General features: G+C 44.9%; 1 protein-coding gene across 2 annotated transcripts in view; it reads left to right on the plus strand.

Annotated features, from left to right (window-relative positions):
• The window catches only part of EXT1 (exostosin glycosyltransferase 1), a 258,787-nt gene that overhangs the window by 205,766 nt on the left and 30,236 nt on the right, over positions 1 to 22,785 (plus strand). For both annotated transcript variants that reach the window (XM_032467876.1, XM_006186470.2), the window contains exons 2-3: positions 19,970 to 20,063; positions 21,584 to 21,691. In XM_032467876.1, coding sequence (XP_032323767.1) covers positions 19,970 to 20,063; positions 21,584 to 21,691 — 202 coding nt within the window. The remainder of the gene's footprint in view (positions 1 to 19,969; positions 20,064 to 21,583; positions 21,692 to 22,785) is intronic.

A 22,785-nucleotide genomic window follows, 5' to 3' on the forward strand; every position in this document is an offset into this window, starting at 1 on the left:
CGGCTGATGCTCTGGGCATTTCCAAGGGGCAGATAGGACCGATCACATTCGCTTCTTTCCATAAATGTTCTGTTCAGTCTAGCCGGGCCAGCAGTGGCATTTGGTGGCAGTTAATTTTGAGCTCTGGAGCTGGACTGAATCCTGGCTGTGATCCTGACCAGCTATGTGACCTTGAGCAATCCCTTCACCTCCCTGGGCCTCAGTTTTTTAATCACCCATCCCTGCCGTAGAGGCTCTGCTTAACTGAAAAGTATATTTTATAATGAACATGTTTTTAGTTTTCAGTTTAAAATGACTTAACTTTTGGTGCCTTTGGGTTTTACATAAGGGAGAGAAACTTCCATGTAGTGAAAAACTGTAATATCTGCTTCCTTTGTTAACGTGGCATTGCCCACCCCTCCTTCTCTACCCCCTCCTCCACCAACTGAGGGTAAATTAAAGCAATATAACCCAGTGTAAACATTTGTTAACCCAAATGCATTTCCAGACATTCAGTGTGTGCAGACACCTGGTTATACGTTTAGTGCCATCATCTCTAGGTAGGATGAATTTCGAGGACCTGCTTCTGGTAAGCCTTGCTGTGAGTTTTGACAGTCAGAAATAAACAATCTTACCTATAATTATCTCTGTCTGCAGAATGTGGTAGATAGGGAACAATGGGTATGAAATACTCCAGCTTCCTAGGGTCCAGGAGGGGTGAAAGAAATAGAGAAAGTTTTTATAAAGAGCAGGACAAAAGGAAATCGTGTCTGAATAAGCCATTTGATATTTTTCTTGCTCTGTAACCACCACTGCATGGAAAATGAGCTGATAGGCCCCTCTTCACTGCTCCTTGAGGGTAAAGGGAGGTTTGATTTGAGCCTCCTGGCCTCCATGAAAAGTCAAATAAATAGGAAGTGAAATTTACAAGGGATTCCAACAAAATCAACCAATGTTTGCGTAGGGTGGACCAGCACATCTCAAGCACTTGTTCTGGCTCTCAGAGGTTCATTTGGGTTTCCGTCATGGTAATTGGTCTTTTATGCAGATAAATATGATGAATGTTAGATGCACGAAAACTATACAAGAAATCCCAGCTTCTACTCTTTTGAAAAGTCCTTGTATCTTTGGAGAAGAGAGAGGAAAGTGAGGAATCTCTGTAGACTGCCCTAAAGAAAACCTGCAAGGCTTGGTAACCCAGTGCTGTCCGCTAAGTTAGTAGATAATGTCAAGGATACTTTTAATTTGGGGACAACAAAAAATGTGTAAACCTGTTTCCCAGACTGAGAAAGAAAGGAATTTTAAAAAAGGTTTCTGACGTTTGTGTTTTTGCTGTAAGTTTGAAATATGTTCTTAAGGTTTTTTGTTTTTTTTTTTTTAACATTTTGGTGCATTATTGCTTTCCCTTTTGAGAGGATGGGGTAGTTATGAAATTGTCTTGTCATGATGTCAGTGTAGTAAAATTCTGTGCAGCTAGTTGCTTGTGGAAGTGGTTGGAATAAACTGTTGCAGATCCAGGCTGACCGGCAACAGAAACTTTTCCAGCAACATGGGTGACAACTTCATCTTTTGGAAAATTGTATCCAGGTCGTAAAGGCTGGCAGTGATTTATGCTGACTCGGCTTACGGCTCCTTCTATGTGTATATGAGATACCACCGGATTCTACGGGGCTTCTTAAAGAACTCCACTCGGTCCACTTCTTTCATCCTTCTTCCTCAGGCTGCCTTACTGACATGTCTGAAGTGTGATTTGAGGGTCTGAAGGAAGAAGGAGTCAGGATCCGGAGCCATCTGGAGCCTGGGCAAGTAAGCACAGGGTGAACATCTGTTTGAAACTTTGTGGAGATATCTAGCGCCACTGATTGATAGTCCTTTGGGGAGTCTGTGTACAGAACCCAGACTCAAGAGGAAGCTGGCATCTGGCAAGAGTTGGGGTACACAGTTGTGCTTGATTATCAGGATATGACAAGTCTGTCTAGCCTACATTCATTGCCAAATTGTAGATTTCTTATTTGGGCCACATTGGTCCTCTCTGCCACCAAAACCTTAAAAAAAACCAAAACTCAGACTTATCATACTCACATCAAAGTATACAGAGTAATACACACATATCATAATGAAATGATGCTTCTGAGGATCATTAGAGTATAGAAGCTAAGGGTATGCACTTTGGAGTCAGGCGACTGGAAGTTCCAATCTAGGCTCTGGCATATAATTAGCTATGTGACTATGGGCAAGTCACTTAACCTCTCTGTGCTTTTGTTTCCTCATCTCTAAAAAGATGTTAGTAATGCTTACTTTTTAGAGGTCTTTTGAGAAGTAAATGGAGTTTATATATCAAGGGACTTTAAATAGCACCTGGAAAAATGAAGCACTATAGAATTTTGTGTGTGTTTTCTTTCCCTGGAGTGTATTGATTATGCATCAAATCCAGGGACACCCACTGCCCCGCCAGAAAAATGCCTTCAGTTGTATCAGTTCCCTTCCTTCCACCTCCACCACCACCACCCCACCCAGACTGGCTTGGTTTCCCTTGTTCCTCGAGCATGTCAGGAATGTTCCAGATTGGAGCTCTGCACAAGCGGGTACCTCTTCCAGAACTGTTCTTCCCACGCCCCCTTTAGGATGCTGCCTTCTCTTCAGCTTTCAGGCTGTTTCAAGTGTTGCTTCTTCAGAGAGGGCTTCCCTGACCACCCAACCCTGACTCAGATGCCACCTCCTACCGCAGTCACTCTGATATCTCCTGTCCTTCAGCCCCCATCAGGGTGCATAGCTGCAGATGATTTGCATTCCTTCAGGGTCCGAATCCCACAGTAGATGATGAACTCCACGGGGAGCACATCTCACTGATGTTTGAGTCCCCGTTGTAGAGCCCAGTGCAGTACTTAGTAAATATCGCTCCAAAGTAAGTGGCTGGCCGCCTGCTGGGCTCTGTTAGTCTGTTCAGGGTGATATGGCTAATGCGTCTCTTCTGAGCTGGCCAACCCTGATTCCCATCCCCCCGACCCCCATCCCACCCCTTTTACGTATATTGGAACAGAAGTCAAAGAGAAGTCAGGGAGAGAATCAAATGCCTCTTTTAGAGATGAGGCGTGTCCTCCTTCTCCCCACTTGGTATTATTTTGACCATCTGGTTGGGAGCTAAGGAGGAGGAAGCAGGACGTCCTTTCTGATCAGGTGAGTTCAGTGGGGACACTTGCCGTGTGGATGTGCCCCATCTACTGGTTGAGTCGAGTGGCTACATCCTTAAGGGATGGTAATACCCTGTGCAGGTAATGCTGGCCATCCAGCCTCTAAAAGCAGCTGAGACTGGGGTCTCTATCACACGTCATTACAGCAGAATGAAGGGTAGAGCCTGGTTTGTTTGTGGGGCACGCATTTTGCATCTCTAGTGTCTTAAATTTTCACCAGGGTCGCACACATTCTGTGGTGTGGGCTTTGCAAGTTTGAAGGGAAGAGTTTCACACTTGTGTCCACAGGTTAAAATCTGTAGTTTAACGTCAGTGTTCACTGTTTGGTTGTTCCTCGTGAATGTTATGTTGACCACATTTGCAGCATTTAGGGAATACCTTCTCTGCAGAGCATCTGAAGGAGATACAGACATCACACACACTTTTCAGTCTTCCGTTAGGGACTGTGGGTCCTTAAGATAAAAGTTTCAGGATGAAGATAGACTCTCTTTCTCTCTCTCTCTCTTTCTCACACACAAACACACACACACAGGCGCGCGCACACACACACAAATCACAACTTACATCACCTGCAAATCTCAATAAATAAATTGGGGAAGATGGAATTTGTCGGTTTGCTTAAAGAAACATAATTATTTTAAAATGACAAATGGTCCCTTTGTCAATAAATGATTTATATCTTAGCTTCCATGCCTGGATACCTTGTGTAAATTATGAATTAGCTTGTAAGTGGATTTAGCCAGGGGTACCCAGCAGGTCTCTGGGCTGAGGGCTAAGTGGGTAGCAGTTCTGTCACACTGCTTTTCTGCTGCTGTTGTGTCGGGATGCAGATGTCTGAACGTGAATTTGGGTGAGTGTAGCTTTAACTTGTGCTCCTTTACCAGGACTCATCCATCCAGCATCTCCATCCAAAAGAATCTCCCCTCGCACCACCCCTGCCAAACTGCAACATCAGAAGTAGCGAGAAGAACATAAAACCATCTTAATTCAATCACTCTCGATTATGGGTTTATTTTTTCTTTTTGAAAATAATTAAGTATTTGCCGATTCTTCCTCACTATTATTCTGCAGAGCCTCCCAAGGGAAGGCTTTGAACAAGTAGTTGGGGTTTGTGCCTGTATGTTTGATCACTGAGTTATTTAGAACTAGAGGATTTCACAGTGACAAGCGAAACTGCAGCTTAATTTGGTTTTTCTCCATTCAGAATGCTTTCAGGCACCTGAGCGCATGTGCCCAGCACCCTGTCAGAACAGAAATGAAAGAGGGAGGGAGGGAAGGAGAGAGAGAGAGGGAGAGAGAAAGGCAGACTGTGACTGCATTAACTTATCCGGAACGCAGCAACCAGAAAAACCTGGCAGTCAGCCATCTAAATGTCTGCATACATGTAAATTCTGTATGTTAAGGGTTAGTCGTATTTTATTTGAATTACCTATTGGAATGAACACCCAGTATTTTCAGTGCTCAGTGCTTTGAAAGATCGCATCTATGCCTCTTCTTAAGACATCAGAAACTGCCAGTGCAAAATCCCAGTGAAGCTGGCGGGTTCCTGTACTTCAGGTGCAGAGACCACGTTTGGATTTTAATTGTCCGTCTTTGCTGGCGGTGTAACTCTGGGCGAATTACTGGGCCTCTGGCAGATCTCGTGCTCAGCTGTGAAGTGGGGATAACAGTACCAACCTCAGACTGTGATGCTTGGATGGTGATGCTGCCAAGTGCTTCGCTCAGTGTTTATTGTATGAGTGTGCTAAAAGTTGTGACGCTTGTTCTGTCATTACCATTATTGTTACTTCTGTATGTGGTTATTATTTTATAAATATATTGTAGGTGTTTTTTACTAACAGCCTTTCCTTGGACATTTACATCAGCTTTCTTATTCTAGGGGAGATTTTGATTTAAAGAGTGGAAATGTATTTTGTGAGATTGAAATATATGTGTGTGTGTGTGTGTATATATACAAATGCATATTTTTTTCCCCCAACTTTGTCTTCTAATTGATTTTCTAAGGGATTTGCCACCTTACAGTTACAGGCGTCTGTGGTTTGCTCTGGTCTGGCCTCACAATACGATCTGTATTCTGCTGTGTGTCTGTCAGAGGTTGTGGGCAGGGCCTGTAATCCCTAAATTAGCCTAGGAGGTAGGTGGGTAGTCACAGTGTCTTTGTTGGGTGAACCCAGCTGAGGCTTTTCTTTTGTTCCCGGCCCCAGTCCAAACTAATGCCTTAATAACTGGAATTCCCTCTGTGGCCCCTCTCACCTTGAGGACCATTAAACTCAGTGGGAAGGACTCATCACAGTGGCAGAAAGGTGCCCTCCTAGGGTCTTTCCTGGCCAACAGGCCCCGGCCCCACGGTGGTCGGTACTTGAGCTCAGGCCCAGGCCCGGGTCCTTGGGAGCTGCTTCCAAGCACACTGTCCCGACAGAAGCTCCGGCTTCCTTTTCCTCTCAGGCCACTTCCACTGCATCCTCAGTCTGCCTCTTTCTGCAATTAAGTCATTTCAGCCTTTCCTCTCATGGTGTTTCTTCGCCCTAGAGATGTTCGGTGTTAGGGCAAAAACACAGGCATTGAAGCTGCTCGTAGCACTAAGGGAGTTAGGGAATTTAGATTTTAATTACTATGAAAATATGATTATTTAGGGATTCAGCACCATCTCTACAGAGCGTGTAGGATTTTGCGGCAACAGGAAAGGGGCTCATAAATAAGTCTAAAGTAGGGGAGTTGATAGGTACGGAGGGTGGGGGAGAGCAGGTAAAATGAACTGCAGCAGTCCTGTGTATCTTTCCTTCACCCTCATCGAGATGTTAACCCTCTTTTCTGCCACAGCTTTCTTCTCGGTACCACGGGTTAAGGTCTGATGCTGTGAGCTGCTGCTCAGCAGGTGTGTGGAATCCAGGATGCTGGTAATACGATCAACATGTTCAACAGAAAGTGCTTATCTGTGCAGACATCCAGTCTTGAATCCTCCTTTTCCCAGGCAGCAAGCAGCCCCAAACCTTTGTTTTACATACCATCCGATGGATTTAGTCTGTGTCCACTTGTTGAGACGATGAGTTGTGGTATGTGAATTTCACTGACCCGAATGTGTTTTCAGTCTCGCGATGGTCTTTGACAGCTGGCTGTCAACACTGCTCACGGTACCTCATCTCCGTCCGAGTCCTGCTTGACCCTTACTTATCCTTTAGGCTTCAGCTTAATCCCCTCCTCCTGACTAGGTCAGATTTCTCCTCCATGTGAGGTCCCTTGGGACCATTAGTCTCTCCTTGGATCACTCACCACCAAGACTGTTGATTTGATTGTGGTTAATTATTTAATATCAGTCTCCCAAACAAGACTAAATTCCATAAGGTAAAGAAACATCGTCATCATCATTATCTTCGCTTACCATTGAATTCCCCACTCCTGACAGTAGCGTGCCTGGTACAAAGAGTGTTCACAGTAAGTATTATTGGCAGATAGGTGGATGGATGAGTCTGCCAGTGAATGAGTGAAATGTCACTGTCTCCGACAGGATTTATTTTCTGTCTCTTCCCTGTCCTGTTCACATGGCCTTGGGGACCCACACACGTGGTAAGGGCTCCACACAAGCTTGTAATATAACTAAAGCATGTTGTAGGTCTTAGTGCCAAAGCCCCACAGTAGACTGGAAAAGTGAAAGTTATATAAATTCTTAGGAAGAGGCCGTGAGGATTCTGTGTCCCAGAAGTGGTCTTGTCGGGGATAAAATATGGCAAATGAACAGCCATTGGTTTCTCTTCTGCTCTACCTACTCCCCAGGACCTGGGAGTTTTACTTTAGATGGAGGCTGACCTCGGGAAGGATAGCTTCGCTAATTCTCAGCCAGATAAAAGATCTGGCATGATGCTAGGCATATCTCTGGTTAGAAGGTCATAAATCAGTCCAGTAGATTCCACCAGTGGTTCTCATGGTGACCCTCAAGACAGAGCTCATTTGGCTAGTCCATGGGACACCTCCAGAAAGCATTATAGAAGGGAGGCAGTGAGCCTGCTGTATAATGATTAGATCCCTGCAGTCAGAATGCCTGAGTTCAGATTCCACCTGCCTGCTTATAAAGTTTAGACAAATTAGGTATAATCTTCAATTTCCTCTTCTGTAAAATAGGAGATAATATTACCTACCTCCTAGGGTTGTTGGAAGAGCAAATGGCCAGACACCAAAAGTGTTTTGCAGAAGGTTAAGCATGTAATAAGCTGACAGTAAATGTTAGCTATAATTATTATTGCCATTTTTATTGATTGCAGGAATTTCCATTGCAAGCCCAAGCCAGTCCCCACGACTGCTTTTCCATTCTAACCCTTTCGGACTGTACTGGGACCCATGTTTTCCCCTGCCCTTTCTGTCCCCCTTGCCTTTGGCTAAGATGTTTCCTAGAAGGACCCAAACACAGTGTCCAAGGATGGCACCAATTATATTGCATCTTTATTCTTTATGCTACTTTAACCTGCACTGTAAAAGCCAACTTGAATTGCCTGAAAATCCATGCTGTACAGTGATTTGGGAGGTATGCCCAGGCATTAAATAAACTAAATAATGCTGACTGTGTGTATGCGCTTCCAGCCACATTGCCCTGCTTTCTTAAATCATTTAAGCACACTTAATCTAATGGAATGTGTTATGACTTCAGCAGCTTCTGAATAAAAGTTGGAGGGGGAAAAAATTCTGAAACGTGGCACCAACTAAAACCCCTATACAGTTATTTAAGGCAGCTTAAGCACTTCCACAGAAACTGGGCTCCGTTGAAGAAATTGCCACTCCTCTTACAGAAGGAAACTTCATTTTTTTTCCTTTCTGCCTTTTAAAATACTCCTTCTTTTATTTTTAGATTTTGGATGAGCATGGGACTACAAATCAATTTTCAAGCTGTTTCTTCTCTTTTCTGCTTGCTCAGAATAATCCTTTTTATCTTGCTTCTGCCCCTGCTGGTGTCATCGTGGGCAAGGTACTGGCTTTGCTTGCTTCATCTGGGTGTTTTCACTGGGTGATCTTGGTGGTGCCTCTCAGCTGTTAACATTTGTTTGATTTCATGATTTCTCTCCCTCGTTACTGTAGAAAGCACAAGAGTTGTGCTTTAAGCCTAAGATAGGAAGGTATTCATTGATCAAGTTGAAAAACCTCCACATTCCACGTTCCAGGGCTCTGAATTTGGGCTCTGAGAGTTAGTGGTTTTCAGGCAGTTTTTGTGCAAAGGGTGGTTTGGAGTTTCTTTTCTTTTTTCCTTAGACTTTATTTGGATGTCTGGCTATTTGATCTTGGTAGAGAATACTGTGTCTTGACACACACCAGTGCCCTCACCCTTGGCATGTTTTGGAAGCCCACAGGCGGGGTCCTAAGGCTGCCTGAGTCACCGTTAATGAACCAAACTGCCTGAAATGGTCCAATGGTTGCCTTTTGGTGCTTGGCAGGAAAATCCTTTTCATGTTCGTTTCAAGGTTGTCAGATATCATTATCCCCAAGTATTAAAAAATTTCAAAGAAAGGAGGCAGCGTGTTTGATTTATAGAATAATTATCTAGCTTTAGCTCTAACTTGGCTTTGGCAATGGTTTTGCAAGCACTCGAAAATTAAATCCATTTTTTATGGCACTACAAGGTATTATCTCACAGCAAATGATAATTAAACACCTGTGAAATCAATTAGCCCTTTAAACAGGGGGGGAAAAAGTTTCCAATTATGTTTTTGCACCTCCAAAACTTTTGTAATTCCAGAACCAGCCCTCGTGGAGAGGGATATGGTCAACTGGAGCTACTGGGTTAACTTTCCATAAAGATCATCCCGAAATTTTGCTTTGCCTTAATCCCGAGGAAGGCGGCTTGTGGTACAGGCTCCCTTCCAGAGAGGATGCACTTGCGTTTGGCGCTGACTCTTAGCAGCTATCCATCTGACACACAGCTGAGCTGTCAGCTCCTCTACAAAGGAAGTTACTCACTTTGTGTTTTGATGCCAAGTTTTACTTGACAGTTTATTTAAAAGCCAAGATACCTCAATGGAAACCAAGCAACAAGACGTTCCATGTGACAGAACTGCTCTCTCTTTAAGGGCCCTATAGCCAAGAGGTCTGAGCCACCTTCCTTACCAATTCATACCCTGAGAACAGGCTGAGTGGTTAATTGCTGAAAACTAACACAGTGGAAAACTGGCACTCAGGGCAGGCCTTTCAGCCCCAGAGGATCGTGTGTGTTTAATCATTTGCTCTGGTAACAAATTAGCTATTCCAGATGCCTCTTTTGGAAAATGACCTGCACTTCTGGAGAATTGAATGGATTTAGGATAGAGGCCATGACCATTTGAGACTCAAGAAGAAAGAAGAAGAAACGTAAACAGCGCCACGCGTTTGACATCCTCTGCATTTTGCCTCATATGTACAAAGGTCATTCCAAAAACACACTTGCCTCATCCCTGCTGAAGTTCATATGTGCCTTAATTTGCGTGGTACTCTCATCTGTACTGTTCCATTATGTCCTCAGGAGACGTCATCATTAGGTAGGCAAGACTAGTATGTTGTCTCATTTTAGAGATAAGCATGTGACAAATCAAATCAAACAGTGACAAAGTCAGGACCAGAAACTACGCTTTCTAGGTGTTTGTGCAGGTTGCATACTGCCACTTCCATAATTATCTCTTAAAGACATTCTTTTTTAGAAAAAGATATTTTCTGAAGACTTTTTTAATGGGATCTTGCTTTCGTAGCAGATGGCATTTGGAGAAATTGATGAATCTTAACGTTAACGAGAGATACCACCCTGCCACCGCATAAAACAAAGATGAAAGACAACTTCTCTTATATCCTTTTAGAAACTTGTCCCTAGAATTACCCTTGTGAATGTGGCTGCCTTGTTGGCCACTGTATGACTGCACAGGCATCATTCACTGAGCAATAAGGCGATCTGGCATTCATTTGACAAACATTTCTTAAAAGATGACTGTGGTCCACGCACAGGTCTAGGAGCTGGGGTCACAGTGGTGGATAGCAGCAGGAAGGCCCTGCTTTCAAGGAGGATACATTCTATTTAGGATGTAAGCCAGGGAGACAAATACACGCATGGGTTCTGACAGTGGTAAATCCTGGGACTGAGATGAAACGGGGCAATGGCACAGTGAGTGCTGGGACCACAGGCTGCTCTGCGACTTTCTGTCTGAATGCTGATGTGCATCTTCAGGTAGCTCTGGGGGAAGAATGTTCCAGGCAGAGGGCATAGCAAGTACAAGTCCGTGATGTGGTGATAGATGTGGTGTTTCTAGAAACTGAGAGAAGGCCGGTGTAGGTGTAGATGGTGAGTGAAGAGAAGGGTGGCTGGAGCTGTGGGCCGAGTGCTGGGGGAGCCCTGGCCAGGGTAGGGGGTGTGATTGTTAGTCTTAGTGCCATGAGGAGTCGTTGGAGATTTTCAGCCTGGGAGTGACATACTAAACGGGTCTGGGGTTGCTCTATGAGAGACAGATTTTAGGGGGACAAGACTGAACCTATCCTGACCTGAAACTAATAAAAACCAGGGGGCAGCTCCCAGGGGGCTTTTGCATCATTGATTCCCCAGTATTTGGCGTGCCACCTGGTATAGAGGAGACACTCCATTTTCATTTGTCCAGCAAGTAAGTGTCAGGGCATGAAGGCCTCCTGAGGGCCATCTGGTCTACCTCTGCCCCATCAGCTGTTCAAATTTTCTCTGTGTCCCATAGCCTCTTGCCAAAATGAGGCCACCTAGGAGTTGGCTAGCTCCTTAGCTGCTTCTCAGGGGAAACAGTGCTGAGCAGAGCTGGCTGGAGGGGTGGGAGGAGGGGTGACTCAGAGCTTTGCAGACTCTCTCCCCCAGGGCACTGTTGTGCTTCTGCCAAAGGAAATGGCAAAATCCAGACTTAACAGGCTTTCCCAGTCTCTAACGACCAAACCCCTCATGGGAGGGTGACCTGGTAAACAAACAATATGTGGCATCAGATCGTTCATCATCACACAGATTTTTATGTCTCATGGACGCGTGTATGCAGCTGTACATTTATATATTCACGTACCCAGATGGGAGAGATTGAGCTTTCTGTAGACAACCAGCTTCACGCAGCTTTCGTGTAACGCTGGTGTCCTATAATTTTTTGAGGTTGCACCGTCTCCGCCTGTGCAGAGTTCTGAGGTCTCGTTTGCTTTGCTTGTTCAGTGCAAAAGGCCCAGGAGTGAGCTGGTCCTGACTGTCACAGTCAGAAGGTGGTACCCAGGGATGGTAGAGGTGGGAAAGGAGATGGGGAGTGAGGGCAGCTGAAAGCAACGTCATTTCATTAGCAGTGTGTAATTGGATTCTCGAGGTATTTTATAATCACTTAAGTGCAGGGACCCGACAAAGGCTTCAGCGCTGACAAAGAATACAGTGTATGTCAAATTTCTCCCCGGACGGCCCCTCCATCATGCCTACTCTGGTGACAGAACAGCCCAACTGGAATTCCAAACACCCTCCTAATCCCAGCACCGACTCAGGTTGGCTGTGCAGGAGAGAATGTCTCGGCTCAAGAAGGGAAAGGGTCTTTGTGGGGTGTGGAGTCATTGCCCTCGCCCCAAAGCCGTGTTTATCGTTACAGAAGCCGGGAGGAGTTTCTCCAGTATTTTTCTTTAGCTCAAACGGAGGAAAGCCAGGAGACAGTTCAGTTGGCGTAGTGCCATGGGTACGTTTAACTTGATTTGCAAATAATGCTATTTATCAGGGCTGGTGAGACACAAATCCCCTCCTCCAACCCCTTCATCAGTGTGCAGAGAGGAGGTGAAATTCTTAACAAACTGCCAAGCCTTTGGAAATAAAGACAGAGAAGGGATAGAAAATACACGAAAGGCAGACACTACATAGAAAAGACACTATTTTCCATTCGCTCAGTCCGTTGGACTCAGCCTCAACATAGAGTGAAAACCATCCTAGAAAGACCTGGCATAATCATGAGCTGGATGTATTGTCATCAGCCAAACAGAGGTCGTTGTCACAAAAGCCTTGCGCCTCTTCTGTGTCTCTCTGTTGCTTCCTCGGAAACCGGTGGACGCTGAGCACTTTTCTTCTATTCAATACCTGTGTTCTGAGTGGCCCCTGTAGGCCAGGCCCTGGGGGTGGGCGTCAGTTCAACAGAAAGGAGGACCGTGGTCCTGCCTCCTGGAGTCCAGTGGAAGGAAAACAAGAAAGCAGGCAACTTCATACAGAGCAAGCAGTGGACAGGTCAGCCTGGGTGCTGTGACACGGGGATGGGGAGCGTTTCCTCTCAGCTGGAAGTGAAGCAGAGGAAGGGAGGAGGGGTGTAGGGGAGAAGTGCCCCATGCACAGCCGGCCCCTGAGGAGGGGCTGCTGTCCAGGCTCGGCACCCCACGCCGCCGGCGCCTGTGCTGGGCTTCTCCGCTCAGTCCACACTCCTGGCCCCACTCCACTTGGCGAGTCTTCGTGGCGCAGAGCCTGGTGAAAGGTTAATGGTAAGATAATGACCTCAGGCTTCCCAGTTTGCCCCTGGGCCTGCCCCAGACATTTAGCTCCTGTAGCCAAGACCTTCGTGTGCCTCTTCTGGACTCGTCTATCCTTCTGAGGTCATGGTTGCTGCTGGCTGCTTAGTCGTCGCTCCCATCCCTTCCCCCCTGGACCCAGCGAGCCCCTTATTTAGCCTGTTCAGAAATGCTTCATTTCCACTCAGAGAGTTTGGATCTGCATGTCCTGGAATGGCACCTGTCTCAGAGCAGTTTGAAATCTGGCATTGCTGAGCACAAAAACTGGTGCTCCAAGACCTCGCCTCCTTCAGATGGCTTCCCAAGATGAACTCCACATCTTTCATTTTCCCTTTGCCTTGGTGGTGAGGCTCGATGAGTCCTGTAAATTTTCACAGACCGTGGGAGCCTAGACTTTTCCTTATGTTACTTACCAGACAGCAAGTAGAGTGGTGGACAGTGGACCCATTTTTCAGCTAAAAGATTGACTCCCACTCATGTTTCTCAGTTCAGATCTGTGCCTTGGGCCAATTTCATATTTTTACATGCTATGGACTTGGGGTTTTTCTCAAAAAAAAAAATTGAAATTTTAAGTGTTAAATCTGTAAAGTCCAAGAAAGGGCCTATGGCAACATAGTTATTAAATAACTGAGCACCATCTTGGACTGAACTCCTGGTGTGACATGGGGCAGACTTTTGAGTAAGGGAGAAAGAGTAGTTGTAAATGGTAGCCATGTGTTGCCGATGCTTGGAACTAGGTGAACAGTTTAGGACTTCACTGCATAAGAAATGTTACTTTCAGACACTGCATGTGGGCTGCCCGAGGAGGCAGCATCATATTGTGGAAAGCAAATGCCCTTTAGAATCAGGAAGCCTGGAGTTGGAGCCCTGGCATGGCTGTGCCCAAGGCTATCTGAACTTAGTGCTCGCCTCTGAAGTTGGGTTATACCAAGTCCTAAGAACATGTCTTTCTTCTGTTTGAGCCCTTCAGTGACTCATGATCACCTGCACAGGGTAGTGTCTTGAGGTCCAGGAGACATCTTCCCAGTGGGACCCTGCCCCCTCCCTGCCTCCCCCACCCCATCCTGTGGGCAGTTTATCTCACCTTGGTGTCTTTATTCCCGCTCTTCTATCCCCAGAAATGCCGATCACCTCCGCTAGCTCTTTGCCGGACTGATTCTTGCTCTTCCTCTGATACTTAGCTCAAAGTCTCCCTTCCTCCAGAAGGCATCCCCGCTCCTCGCTCTCCCCACCAAAGCCAAGCTGTGGCTGTTGTTTCTCTTCTCTGCATAACCCCCAGCCCTTGCCTCCATCCTGCTGGTTCCCTCACTGAATAACAATCATTTGATAACACATCTACCTTTTCGCTGGACCGTCAATTCCTTGTATAGTACTTGACACATGGTATGCATGCAACTACTGTTTGTTGAATGAAGGAAAGAAAGCACAGAGGAGGTGCCAGGGAAGCTATTTTATTTCCCTTATCCTAGAGCACTTGGTGCAAATCCAACAGTCATAAGATGTTTGGGGGTTCTTTGTTTTTTTCTTATGGGATGTGATTCCAACCTGGGGGTAAGAAAAGAAGATTAAGTGCTTATGAGGATGGGGGCCGAGAGGGAACAGATCAGCTATAGATGTTAACTTACTTTATAAATAAATACTTGAGACAAACTGGAGGAACATCATGGGAAAACTCAAATTGTGTGACTGCAGAGATGAAAGCCTGCATCATTTGCTTCTTCCCTAGCTTCTTTTTTTTTTTTTCTTTTCTTTTCTCTTCTTTTTAATTTTTTTTTATATTTGGTGGGAGAGGTAATTGGGTTTACTTATTTATCTTAATGGCAGTACTGGGGATTGAACCCAGGACTTAATGCATGCTAAGCATGCACTCTGCCACTGAGCTATGCCCTCCCCCTTCCCTACCCTCTTTGATTAGCAAAAAGCAGGCTCATGTGGCAAATGTGCCTGCTTCAGAGGAATTGTGGGACGCACCGGAGGACCCCTGGGCACCCTGCACCAGCAACACCCTTGACTGTGTAGCTTTCGATAAGAAGGCAAAATCCTTTCAATTAGAAGCTGCTGTCGTGATTCACAGCTTCAGTTTTCATTTTATTTTAAAGGATCTGCTCCACATTTCTCCTTGGCTCTGTCTTTGGTAATCTGTTCTTTTTTCGTTTGTTACTTTTTTAAAAAATGTTTTTATTCCTTTTGTCTTGATATAATCCATACAAAAACTTACAATTGCATAGTGCATTGCCATGTACCCTATATGTACACGATCTCATTTAATCTTCACATCTTGGAGGCACAGAGAAGCTAAGCAGTGTGCACAAGGTCACACAGAAGTGGTAGATCCAGAACCCAAATACTTCAACCCATGTCTTCTAACTTCAGGCTGACTCTGTTTTCCATTATATTCTGTTGCCTCTCTTCCGTTATAATGATCATTTGTGGATTGCTTATAAGGTGCCCATACCTCCATTAAAATTATCATTTAATCTCCACAGTAGAAGTATTATGCCCATTTTGCCAACCAGGAAACCAAGATCTAGACACATTCAATAACTTTCCCTAGATCATTCGGCTTGTAAGCAGCCAAGCTGAAACTGGAGCCCAGGTTTGGCTGCGTCCAAAGCTGCTTAACCACTAAGCTCTTAATGACTAAGTCCTTAACTACCATGCCAGTGGTTCTTAGAATTTAGGGTGCATCTTCATTACCTGGAGGGCTTGTTAAAACACAGGATTCTGGGCCCTTCCCCCAGGCTTCTGGTTCAGCAGGCCTGGGTGAGGCTGAGAATTTACATTTCTCCCAACTTCCCAGATGATGCAGCTGATGCTACTAGTTGGAAGGATGTGCTTTGGGAACCACAGCACTAATGCCACATTGCCCCCCACCCTTTTCCTGGCTGCAGTGCATCGCTGCCAGCAAAAAAAAAAAAAAAAAAGTGTTTCATATGGAGGGGAAGGATTTCAATTATGCAGTATTACATGGCCCATTTTAAATGAGGTGTATCCCGTACATTATTCAATGCAACTTTAAGGAGAAAATTATGACGGCCGTAGAATGGCTTGGGTTTCTAGGTTAAATACAGGGTCATGTCATTTTTATTGCATTTTTCATTGCAGTAGTTTATGGAAACTGGTATATCTTCTGTGTCATCACCTATCAACAGGGGACTTAATGGCCATCTGAAAAGGGGAACAAAACCATTTATTAATTAAAGCTGAATGTTCCCTGAAATTAGTTGCCTCCCTCATCTAGTTACCTTACTGCTTAAGATATCCTGGGTTCATTATCTCCGGTTTTTAAGAAGTTTATGATTTTGATGTGATTTATATTTCTAAACTTAAGTCATAGGGCAGAATTAGTCTCTAGAAAGATTGTTCCCTCTCACTCGGCCTGTCATCTCCCAGTCTTTTTTCCCCAGCCCCGACTGCCGGTAAGCATTAATCGGTTCTCCATCCCTATAATTATTTCATGAATGCTATATAAATGGAATAAAGCAGCATATGTCCTTTGGAGATTGGCTTTCTCACTTAGCACCATTTCCTTGAAGTTGTTCTGTGTCTCAGTCGTTCATTTCCTTTCATTGCTGAGACGTGTTCTAAGCCCTACACGTACCACAGTTGGTTGAATGATTCACCCACTGAAGGACCTCCGCATAGTTTCCATTTGGGGCTATTAAGGATAAAACTGCTGTGAACATTCATGGACAAGTTTCTGCGTGAAAATAAGCTTTCATTTCTCTGGGATAGATGCCCAAGAGTGCCATTTCCGGGTCATATGCTAAGCCCATTTTTAGCTCTAAAGGAAACTGCCAAACTGTTTTCCAACATGGCCGCACCACTTTACCTTCCCACCAGCAACGTATGAGGTTCCAGTTCCTCCACAGTCCCATCAGCAGCTTTTATCATCTGTCCTTTTGATTGCAGTCATCCTAGTGGGTGTAAAGTGATACCTTGTGGTTCTGATTTGCATTTCCCTGATGGATAGCAATGTTAAGTATCTTTTCATGTGCTTATTGGCATTTAGTATATTTTCTTCGCAACAATAGCTCTTCAAATCCTTTGCCTGTTTTTAAATTGGATTATTTGTCTTTTGATTGTTGGGTCATAAGAGTTCTTTGCCTATTCTGGATATAAGTCCCATATCAGATATGTGATTTGCAAACATTTTCTTCTTTCTATAGGTTGTCTTTTCACTTTCTTGATGGGAGTTGGTGGGGAGCGTACTTTGGACTGTACTCGCCTAGGTTAGAGCTTCTATAAGGGAGAACTGGTAGGGGTGGTGATGGAGCAGGTCTTGGCTCAGATCTCACAGATGCTCACAGTTCTTGCTGAGATTTGGCAGATTTTTTTTCTCTTTTCTTTTTATTGAAGTATAGTTGATTTACAATGTTTCAGGTGTACAGCAAAGTGATTTGTATATATATCTATCCTTTTTCAGATTCTTTTCCATTATAGGTTATTATAAAATGTTGAATATAGTTCCTTGTGCTATACAGTAGGTCCTTGTTTGGTAGATTTTCTTGAACAAATGTTGTTCCATTTGTTGTCATGCCCTTAGGACAATTTCCAGAAAATGTAAATGAGTGTTCTTATCATTTGTACCAGTTAAATTGTTGTTTTGCTGGGAAGAGTGTCCACAAAATCCCACGCTGTGTCATTCTGGACCACCAGCCTTCCACAGTGTTCTTAATACAGGTACCCTCAGGAGAGGTCACGCCTTACATCTTCATCCGCCTTTCCCAGTTATCCAGTGATTCTTTGATAGGTGGAGCAGCTGGAGGAGCAGCTTCTCTGCACATCCTCTGCAGGACTAGAACAGTGCCTGGAACATAGTATTTCTTGAAAGAATGACTGAATACACGAATGAGTTTAAGCTCCTGGAAGGAGGGAGCTGTGGGGCGCGTGAGAACATCCGAGAGAGGAGTTGTAATACACCGGTGATTTTTAGGCTCACTGTCACTAGAACCAAAGAGAGAGGCTGGTCCCTGGGCCAAGCCTCGTGAGAAATCTGAAAACCACTATGTTAAGTTATGCATGCTTATGTTTCTCTATGTGCCTTGAATGTCAGTATAAATACACATGTTAGAGATTGTGTACAGAAGCAGGTTTCTATGGACAGACATACACACATACGTACAGTCAGGGGTTATGGAAACTTTGGGAACAGTGGGATATTCTCATGGGGACATTCATACTCCTTACCTAAAAATGATAACGTAAAGCATAATGGAATATCCAAACAGTCCTTAGTCCTCTTGCTCACCTGACTCATTTTGCAGATGAGGAAACTGAGGCCCAGAAAGCTCACTGTCTGGTTCTTAATGTCACCGGTTACCCAGTGGGTTCCTGAGTCCAGCAAGAGTGCTTGCCCCCCGTCTCTTCCCCCCTGCTGTGTGAATAAGCACAAGCTTCAGTCAGGGGGGCTTCATTCACTCCATCAGCAAATCCGCCTCCTGTACGACCAGTGCAAGATCAGCACCTTGAATGACTATCGTCTGAGTTCTTCCTAAAAGTTTTCTGCCTTTCCTCTCCGTCCACTCCCTCCCTAGAGGAAACTCTGCAACTGGCAACTATGAAACTTGTTACAGTCCAGAACATTAATGGGGTTTTACATTTTTAGCAGCCTAATGATGAGGCTGTACGAGCTTCTGTTCTAGTCCCTCAGGGGTTTCTATTCTGGGCATTTATTAAACTTTGCTGTAGCCTGAAAAATAGTTAACCTTTTTATATTAAAAAAATTTCAGTTTAAACTTTACGTGTGTATATATATATATAGAGAGAGAGAGAGAGAGAGAGAGAGAGAGAGTGAGAGAGTGTATATTTCCCTCTTCTCCAGATACTCAATTAGATAGGTATTCAGACATTATCAACAGTTGAACTTGAAGATACTTGTCAATTACTTCCCTATGTTTGGTGAGGAAAAGAGAAGCCATTACCATCATAATTTAATATATTTTTTTATTTTGCTGAATTTGAGCCCTCTTAAAAGTCTTTTCCACTTTGAAGTCTATTTTGCAGTTTAATTAATGCAGCAACGGTTTTTTTTTTTTTATTTTACTCTCAATGGAGATAATCTTAATCCATTCACGGTGACCTTTTCTTGTGCAAATTAGTTGTACACGCTTGTTTAAGCAAATGGTCCTTTGCATGATGTCTCTTCTTAATGACGGGTTTATAATTGAAAATTGGCTTACTCGCATATGCCTAGTTTGTATGAGAATATAAAAATAGATGTGGACTTTAAAAATATAAACGTATATATCAGTATCCCAAAAAGAGGAGGGAAGAATCCAATGCCTTCAGGCTATGATTAAATTAGACTATTAGAGTCAGAAGATGCTGGCGACATATGCTGCTGTCAAAGTCACACCTGTCTGACGAGCGGCGGAAGCTCTTGAAAACGGAGAGTGATTTCATCCCGACTGAGAACCTGGGCCTCCGCAGGCCGTGAGCCGCCTCCAGTTCCCCCAGGTTTTCTGACACTCCCAGTGAACTTTCAACTGTGTGCCTAGGAATGCGTTTGGGGAAATCGTTTTTAGAGTGAAAGCCCTAAACACAGTGGAATGCTTGTCCCCTTTCCTTCACTTCACCTGCGTGAAGAGGTGACCTGCATGGTCTGTTTTGCATTTTTTTAAGTGCAAAACAGTGTGGTAAACGCTAAATGGTATTTGAATAAAAGAAACAAACATCTCTTCTGCAGCCTATTTGCTGCACCCCCTGCTAATTTTCCTTCTCTAGTTCTTCCTCTTTCCCCATTTCTTAGGCCCGCTCCTTCTGTCTCACCCACTCTTTCCCCCATAAGTCACGTCAACCATTCTTGCACTGGGGTCTCTGTCTGTGGTAACTGAATGTTCTCGGTTAAACGTAGGGGAGAAAATGAATGTTTTGCACGTGTAATGGCAGTCTCCTGAGTGGGTTTTAATACCGTGGTTTTGCTGGGTGGAAAACAAGGACAGGCTTCGTTGTCCAAATGCTGTGTCATTAGAAAAGAGCAGCTAGCAGTGATGATGGTTTAGGCTTATGGGGCAGTCTGTTTCATCAAGACTCAAACATCTGATTTGGGAAGCAATGGCTGGGCAAGCCAGTGTTACTGGGACCATCAGATTTGTCTTGTATGTACTATCTGCAAACGACCCTAACTTGCTTTGTCCATCGTGAAGGCTCACATTTGTCCTCGCTCATGCCACAACCCTCCCCACCTCCCCCCACGGAGAGGTGAGGCTCGCCAGTGCTCTCCTGTTGCTCTGGGTGATTTCAGGCAGGTGCGCACCCCCAGGGGTTCATGCATTCCCCCGCCCCATTCCTACCAGCTCTTTGTCTGCTACTGACTCCTCCTCTCCTTCTAGGTATGATTATCGGGAGATGCTGCACAATGCCACTTTCTGTCTGGTTCCTCGCGGTCGCAGGCTTGGCTCCTTCCGGTTCCTGGAGGCTCTGCAGGTAAGAGACCCCGGAAAAGTCCCCAGAACAGGGCTGAGGACTGACGTCAGACGGGGTGGGTTTACCCTTAACGTTTCTCCTGGGATCAAAACAGAACCCGTGGTTTATCTTGAACACCTGAAATCTGTTTTCCCAAGAAAACCTGCAGTATTTTTTATGATCTGGGGGCGGAGGGCCGGGGGGATGATTTACTCCCTGCCTTTTGACCCGAGGAGATTCAGTGGTTTCACCAGGAGAAGGGAGGGATTCTTCAGAGACGGGTTTGCAAACAAAGGACACATCTGATCGCCCGCCAGGCAGCCGAGCTGGGCTCCTCGCAGACTCAGCCCTCCTCCTGGAAGCCAGTCTCAAGAGCATGAAAGTGGCTGATGGTGCTACTTCCTGAAAGCACAACTGCCTGTTCTGTCCCCGTCTTAGTCGTCACCCCGGTCCTCCAAATTCTGAGTGTGATGCCCAGCAAGGTGGCGGCACTCACTCAGCCCAGCTGTTCAGAGGCTCTGCAGTTCAGAGGTCCCGAGCAGCCAGACGCTCTGCTGTTCACCTTGACTGCAGATGCGCCTTCACTGCTGAGACAGTTGCCTCCACTTCCTGCCTGGAAGTTGCAGCCTGCCTTCCTTGTTCATGAGAAAGCCTGTCCTCAACCTCTCTCCTCCAGCACGCCTGGACCCCTTGCTGCTCTCCTTTCCTCCTCTGTGCTCTGCCCCTGGCCTGAATCTGTGGGTGCTCTCTAACATGCACCTTTCTGTCACGTCCCCCGACCGGAGAGCTGCCTTCTCTTGAAAGTCCTTTCTGGCTCGCTCGGTGCGTTCTGCAAAGTGTACCATCACCTAGCCTCTTGGGATGTGGCATGGAGCAAATTGTTTTCTGATTTGGGTTATGAGTGATTTGCAAGCAGAATTGTGTCATTAGCCTGGTGTTTCTTGGCTCTTTGGTCACCGTGCGGGTAGTAAATTGGCACAGCGGTGCTTGGAGTCCCTCCACCCTAAAAGTTCTGGTTCAGATGTTTGCACACAAGGAAAGGATGAGCATCCTAGCAGGGTTAAGTCTGCAAAACGCCTTATCAGGAGTGCCGAGCCCCCTTCTGCTCTGTATTGCCCACGATGTAGGGGTGAACCACTTTCCAAGTGGGACGGTGGCAGTTACATTGACAAGACTGTGTATGTTCAAAGTTGGTTTTATGCTAGGATTTTGTCGGTGAATGATTTTGTGACATCAATAAAACTTCTTCAACAAGACCAGTCATCTCCATGGAAATAAGGTCAGCCAAACCGTGTACTGGAATAGAAATGGGGATTTAGCATTCTAGGGCAAGACACAGATAGCAAAACCTCTGCTGGATACATACAGCCTTCATGTATCTTGATAACTCAGAAAAGCCCACTTTTCTTCTGACCTAAGCGGTCCAGGATTCATGCCACCTAAGATGTGCCAGTAATTGAATTTGTACCAATTTCACCCCTGGTTGAAACAGCTCCTGCTGCCGCTTTACTCACACTCACGAAGTCCCCTTTTGTGTCCAGGCTGCCTGTGTCCCTGTGATGCTCAGCAATGGATGGGAGTTGCCATTCTCTGAAGTGATTAATTGGAACCAAGCTGCCGTCATAGGCGATGAGAGATTGTTATTACAGGTAAGGAAGGGGCAGTGGCCTTCAGCAGATCAGTGGATTATTGCTGCCCCCATCCAAACTTTCAAAGAAGATGAGCCAAAAGTTCAGCTCTATAAAAGAAATTTTATCAGGAGAAAATTGCCTGTGTCGTGGTGAATATGAAGTCATTTAACTTGACACCGTCCACTTCCCGACACACACCCTGCCCAGGTCCAGAGAATATATTCAGAAAGGGAGGAGTTGCAGGTGGAGGATGTGAACTTTGATGCTGAGAAGAGATATGTATCTGCCCCCGTCAATATCCAGAATGTTTCAAAATGATGCCAGCCTGCACTTTGTGTTCCTTTCCCCTGTTTCCATATTTGCCTTCAGATTAATTTTCAGAAAAAGAGGTCTCTAGGGCTGATTCTTTTCACTAATGTTTGCTCAGATAATCTAGCCTAGGCACCTGAGTGACTGTTTAAAACATGTATTTTAAAAAGCAGCCTCTCATGAAAATGTGTGGGTTTTAACGTATTTTTGGCCATTTCAATTTTTTTTTCCATTTAATGTTACTGTCGTAAGAACACATAATATGAAATCTATTCTCTGAACAGATTTTGAAGACTTCTCATTCTGGTTGAGTATAGGTGCCAGAAGTTCTGTAAAGCCTATTCATCTTGCTTAACTGAAACTTTATGCTTGATGATTAACGCTTAACTTCCCATCCCCCAACCCGTGGTAACCACCATTCTACTCTTTAATTCTATGAATTTGACCATTTTAGATACCTCCTGTAAGTGGACTTGGCAAGTATTTGTCCTTCTGTGACTGGTTTATTGCATTCAGTATAGTGTCCTCAAGGTTCATCCATGTTGTCCTGTATTGCAAAATTGGGACTTAATATCATTGGAACATCTGTTACCCAAAGTGATCTACAGATTCAAGGCAATTCCCAGCAAAATCCCCAGTGGCATCTTTTTTTTTTTACAGAAGTAGAAAAACAATCCTAAAATTCATATGGTGCCACAAAAGACCCCAAATAGCCAAGTCAATCTTGAGAAAGAAGAACAAAGCCAAGGCATCATAGTTCCTAATTTCAAAATATGTTACAAAATTACAGTCATCAAAACAGT

This window comes from Camelus ferus, chromosome 25, assembly GCF_009834535.1.
Source record: "Camelus ferus isolate YT-003-E chromosome 25, BCGSAC_Cfer_1.0, whole genome shotgun sequence".
Taxonomy (NCBI): domain Eukaryota; kingdom Metazoa; phylum Chordata; class Mammalia; order Artiodactyla; family Camelidae; genus Camelus; species Camelus ferus.